Source organism: Podarcis vaucheri, assembly GCF_965113315.1.
Source record: "Podarcis vaucheri genome assembly, chromosome: 2".
NCBI lineage: Eukaryota > Metazoa > Chordata > Lepidosauria > Squamata > Lacertidae > Podarcis > Podarcis vaucheri.
The window spans coordinates 80,510,394-80,516,393 of NC_138760.1; the positions used below are offsets into that span (position 1 = coordinate 80,510,394).

General features: G+C 38.9%; 1 protein-coding gene across 1 annotated transcript in view; it reads left to right on the top strand.

Moving 5' to 3' along the window:
* Nucleotides 1-5,798, top strand: part of NISCH (nischarin) — a 33,491-nt gene extending 27,693 nt beyond the window's left edge. Inside the window, exons 19-21 of the mRNA XM_082214482.1 lie at nt 901-1,029; nt 1,581-1,742; nt 4,144-5,798. Of these exons, the coding sequence (XP_082070608.1) occupies nt 901-1,029; nt 1,581-1,742; nt 4,144-4,772 (920 nt within the window). The 3' untranslated portion in view covers nt 4,773-5,798. The remainder of the gene's footprint in view (nt 1-900; nt 1,030-1,580; nt 1,743-4,143) is intronic.
* The last annotated feature ends 202 nt before the right edge of the window (nt 5,799-6,000 follow it).

The following is a 6,000-nucleotide window of genomic DNA, read 5'->3' on the forward strand; positions in this document are numbered from 1 at the left end:
CCCGCTCCCCCAGAATAAGCTCTGTGTGTGCCATGATTTTCCATGAGTGCAAAAAAATGGCATTGGGGTTAAAAGATACGAAAAGGTGACTTGTTACCTTTTTTCAATGTTGAATAATTATTTAAGGCCACTCTTGGAACTGCATGCCATAAGGCAAGGAGGTTTGAGAACAGTGTGTTTTTTTTGTAACGCTAATGCAGGGGGGATAAGGAGGCATTTGCAAAAGAGAACTAGCAGGTGGAAATACAGTTCTTAAGTTTGCTGAGCTGTGAATTCTCCCCATAACACTTCCCACAATACTGTATTCAGCTATCTCCCCACCAGCAGCATCAGCTAGCTGCAAGGGCAAAATATAATTGGGGAGTGGTCTGCAGGGGAGAGCAGGGAGTGCATCAAAGGTTGCTGCTTGTTTATTTTCCTTTACAAATGCTATTACAGTGGTACCTCAGTTAAGTACTTAATTAGTTCTGGAGGTCCGTTCTTAACCTGAAACTGTTCTTAACCTGAAGCACCACTTTAGCTAATGGGGCCTCCTGCTGCCGCTGCGCCGCTGCTGCGCAATTTCTGTTCTCATCCTGAAGCAAAGTTCTTAACCCGAGGTACTATTTCTGGGTTAGCAAAGTCTGTAACCTGAAGCGTATGTAACCTGAAGTGTCTGTAACTCGAGGTACCACTGTACTCCTATTACCTCAGCAAACATGGGTAGGGAACCCATTTTTGCTAGGGCAGTACAAAGTTCCACCTTTAGTAGGGGGTTATTTCTATTTTTTGTAAAAAAAAAAAAAAAAAAAGTTGCACTGATTAGTGAACCTTCTCTTCTGAGATCTTAAAACGACCTTCAGATTTCTTCTCATAAAATTACCAAATTTCTTAAATACTATCCAATAATCAATTTAACAGATTTTTGGAGCAATGGACAATTGGACTATGAATTCAGTTCTTTCCATCTCTCTTACTGCTTGGTCCTAAAATTAAATGATCTCCACTCAGTGAACATTGGACTTTTTGATCAGTATTTTCGACTTGCTGGTAAGTAAATTTATTTTCCATTTCCATTTCCCTTTCTCTTTCCTTCTTCTCTTCCCCTCCCACCATCAAACTCATAAGTTCCTGAAAAGTATCAGTGCACTGATAGTGCCTGTAAGTCCAGTTTATCATAACCATTTAGTCTTGCATACTGTAGTTCCAGTTTATCATAACCATTTGGTCTTATATACTCAGTTAATGATATTTATCTATAGCATGCCTGGCATTAGTTTAGCACTGGCACAGCTAAAGTTCTGCACATTTTCAAACACTGGTGCATTTTACTGAAAATGTCTAGTTTTAGTAGAGACATCTTGCCGGTAAAAGTGTGATTTTCAAAGAATTGTTGCTGTATTGCCTGTATAGTGGGGCAGTGCTCATCAGAAGTTTGGTACTGAGTGTTTAGGAAGGAAACAGACAAACCCTGCTAATAAAAACCTAAGATTTGGCCCAGTAGACTATATATAGCCTCTGTTAAACAGAAAGAAACCTACACAAAATGTTGCAAAATTGTAATAGGACTTGAAGAACATTTGATTCTGTCTTGTTTTCAGGGCGTTCAGCTGAACATATATTAACTTGTCTAACCAGAGACAGTTATAGCACTCATGCTTTTATTCAACACCTTATGGCAGTGCTCTCACTACTGGCAAGGACACCATCCCCAGAGCCAGTGGACAAAGACTTCTACTCTGAATTTGGAAAGAAAAATACAGGTAAATTTTTTGGGAAACGTTTCACTTAATAGGACCTATAAATATATTTTGCCATACTGTTCTAGAGTATGCAATATGCATTATATGTGTTAAGATGCTTCCTTTTAAGGAAAATGCAGTGTGTTTAGCACATTATTTGGCCAATAATGGAACTTGTAATTTGAGACCAAGGAGAAGACAACTCTTTATCAGTAAATTTCATAGATCTTTGTAAAAAAAATATGTAAAAGGAGGCAACACCTGCAGCTTTTGTTAGAATTGTAGGCTCAGGCTTCAATCCATGCACAGTTACTAGGGAGTAAGTCCCTTTGAACTCAGTGGTGCTGGCTTCCAAGTATACACATATGGGCTGTAGACCTGAATATGAAGTGTGGCAAATGTGGAACAATTCCCACAGACAGACCCATTCTAAGCTTTCAGTCTTCTGTGAAGCCATTACATTTGGTAGCTAGTGTATTCTGACATGTCTAGGCAGGTTCACTTCAGGCCCGCTTTTCCTTACCTAGGGAGGTCTGGCATCTTGTACTTTCCCAAGTTCTTGCATGCAGTTGTACCCTTCCTTTTCCTGAGAGTAGCCTGAGTGCAGTGGACTTGGAGAAGAAAGAGCTGCTGGATGCTCCTCAGTAAGTCTGGGGTGACTTCAGATGGACACAAATTGTTTAGCCAGGGGATTGAACTCTTGGCATGCCTACATAGCAGTAGCTTTGACAAGAAGCTATCCTTCTTTTTGCAATACAGTTTTAATTGGTCCATAATTTGACCTGGGAATCCAGACAATTGCAGCATGAAAATCTGAATTTTGAAAATCCAGTGTGAATAGTATTCAAACTATTTAGCTCTTCACTGTAAAATCCAGTTCAGAACTCAACCTTTTGCCACATCTTAAGCCATTTTCCTGTTGGTTACATCATCCCTGTCTTATAGTAAATCAGAATTCAGCTGGGAATCCTTTGGGCAATGCAGTCAGTGACCCTGAAATCAGTATGGAAGTTCAGCCTAAACAGGTGTATTCATTAAGCACTGATTGTTGATCTTTTCCTTTACCTGAATGAAAATAGAGTTAAAAAGAACAGATACAGGTGTATTATGTTAAACTACAAAAGGGTATTCCACCCATCAGTACACCATGTACATAAAATTACCTCTAATGTGAGTCACTGAGAGAAGGGGGGGGGTAGCAAAATTTAAGCTCATGGTGAAGAACATTTCTAACAATCCTGTTCTAAGGATTTAGGGAAATTGTGATTGGGTAGAGTCTGGAGGGTTAGAAAAGGGAAGATGCAAAAGCAGATGGAAATGAATAGCCTTAATTGTCTTGAGTTTTCTTTTTCTTTTTGCTGATCTAAACACTGTACCGATTTAGATTTTCCTCTTTCTCCATCCCTGCCATGCAAAAAGCCCAACTTATTACATATACAAAATTAACAGGATGGATAGATTCCAGCCTTCTGACGCAGTACTTTTCTATGTGCAAGAAGCTTTCCCCCACCTGCTGGCTCAAGTAGTACAATCCTGTGACTCCTGCACCATGTGATTTCTTTGCATGCATAGAGAGGGTATGAATAGTGTTTCTGGCAATGCTAAACAAGTATAAAACTTAACTGAAAAGCACAAAAAATACTGGGGTAGAGGGGAGCATATGGGATTATGCTGACAACTGCATTTTTAGCACTCTCCCCCACCCCCTCCTGAGTAAATTCCAAGAATGAAAGAGGAAGTTGAAAAGTTAGGCCAACAAAAATGTTTACCATCAGCAGTTAACTTCTTTCAGAAAGTGTTATATACAATTTATTGATACTTAGCATGAGCCAGTGTGGTGCTTAGTTTGTCTGATTAGGCCTGGGAAAATTGTAATTCAGATCCCCACTCAGCCATGAAGCTCACACTGGGTGGCCTTGGACCAGTTTCTACCTTTCAGTCTGACCTCACAGACTTGCTGTGAGGATACAGTGAGCAAGGGAATAAACCATGTATACTACCCTAAGCATCTTGGAGAAACGGGCAGGGACTAAACTGCAATCTTAAAAGTGATGTAATTTAGTATGTTCAAAGTGCTTCCCATACATTATTTCAATGATCCTTAAAATAGTACTGGCCTGCTTGATGTGATTACCATCATATTACATGTGGGGGACTGAGGCTGAGAGGGAATGACTTGCCTAAGACATCTAATGAATGCATGGCAGAGGTGAGATTTGAATCAGTGACTTCTAGTTCACTGGTGCCTATTTTAATATTTGCCAGAGTATCCACTTATCACTCCAAGTTTCAGTTTGAAAACCTGTTGTTAATATTACAGATAAAAACATTCTGTGTGAATTTTAGCCTAACTTTTTAGTTGCTTCCTTGGTAAAATTATTTTAATAAGTGCAGACTATAAATTGTGTATTTCTGCTTACAGGGAAAATGGAGAATTATGAACTGATTCATTCTAGTAGAGTGAAGTTCATATATCCCAATGAAGAAGAAATTGGGGACCTTGCCTTTCTAGTAGCAGAGAAGATGAACTGTGTGATTAACTTCCAGTCTCTGAATATACTTCTCTATGTGCTAGTGTTTCAAGTGAATGCTGCAGAAGGGACTGCTCAATCCAACAGCTCACTTCAACCTAAAACGCTGATCTTAACCAACTCGGATATGTTTCTTTTCAATGAGGATTACATCAGTTACCCACTTCCTGAATTTGCTAAAGAACCGCCAAAGAAAGACAAGTATCAGCTTGCAGATGGAAGAAGGATCCGTGATTTAGACAGAGTGCTCATGGGATATCAGACGTATCCGCAGGCGCTCACGTTTGTTTTTGATGACATTCAGAATCAAGATCTCATGCAGAACCTGACCCTTGATCACTTTGACAATGTCCTCAGTTTTCCTAAAGGACAGGTCACCCAGGAAGGCAGCAACAGTCGAGAGGTCCTGTGGTGTGTCTTCATCCCAAGTCCAGAAAGCCGCGAGAAACTAATCTCTCTCCTTGCTAGGCAGTGGGAGATCTTATGTGGTCGAGAGCTACCTTTGGAGCTCACTGGGTAGTTTTATTTTTTTTCAAATATTTTAGTTACTGCAGAGCTGATAGAGACCAGGCCCGAAGACTATGACTTAAAGCACAGCATTTGATTGAATTAAGCAGGGATTGGCACTCTCTTCACAGCAACATGATATTACATTGAAGTTTGCTGTGTGTTGCTGTTATAGTTCCTTGTGCAGTGAAGAGGTTTTAATAGTACAACCAATCTGCTAAAACATTAAAACTGGAATTTTCTAAACTATATTTTTATGTAACAGTACACATTCAGATTCCTTCTTAAGCATCCCAGGCAACTGTATGGAACAAAAGGAGTCAATACTTGGCATACTTTCATTAGGACTGTTATGTTTCCACTGTGGTTTTTGTACATATATATCAGTCTTGCTATTCTATACAAGATATGTAAATAATGGTAACTAAAAATGCTTGAGCTATGTCAAAGTGCAATGTTCTTTGTTCAAGATGTATTTTATTGCCTATGCTGCTAACAATTATTTAATAATCCTTATAATTTTTACATTTCATTCTTTTATGATGTGTCAAATTTAATTTTGTTTGCTAATCATGAACATGATGGAAGAATTCTCCTATAACTGAAAGTTACTGTTACATCCGATGGACACTTTAAAACAGTTGAGAAAAGTTATCAATTTCAGTTCACTAATGCAGACAAAGGTTGGCCAGGATTAACAATAATTGCCCTGTTGCCAACAAATCAAAGGATACTTGTAGTTCAGAGCACTGTGGTTTTTCTGTTGCCAAGTTTCTCAATACAAATAAACCAAAATTTGTGTTTCTGACTTTCCATGATTTTGCTCACAGTGCAGGTCAGTTGTGCATTTGTCTTTCTAATAAGCCTTTAGCCCTGTGTAGGAAGCCTCAAAGGAAAAGGAAAATTTCTGAAGAGACCATCATATCAAATAATCCAAGTCATGGGCAGTTCCTTCCAGGGGAAGCTTTCATAAAAGGGACTGAGCCTATATGATTATTTTGTCTATCTGGCATACACAATAAAAACCCATTGCAAAATGCTTGGACTTCGCCAATTTGCATTCTTTCAAGATCAGAATGATTCCTTTGGTATCCACCTTTCTCTTGCATAATCTGGCAGATATACTAATTATGCCAAACATTATTAGGCACATATTTCATAATGGGAAATAAAAGAAGGGAAATGTTCCCTCGAGTGAAAATATAGTTAAGTGGTATCTCGGGTTAAGAACTTAATTTGTT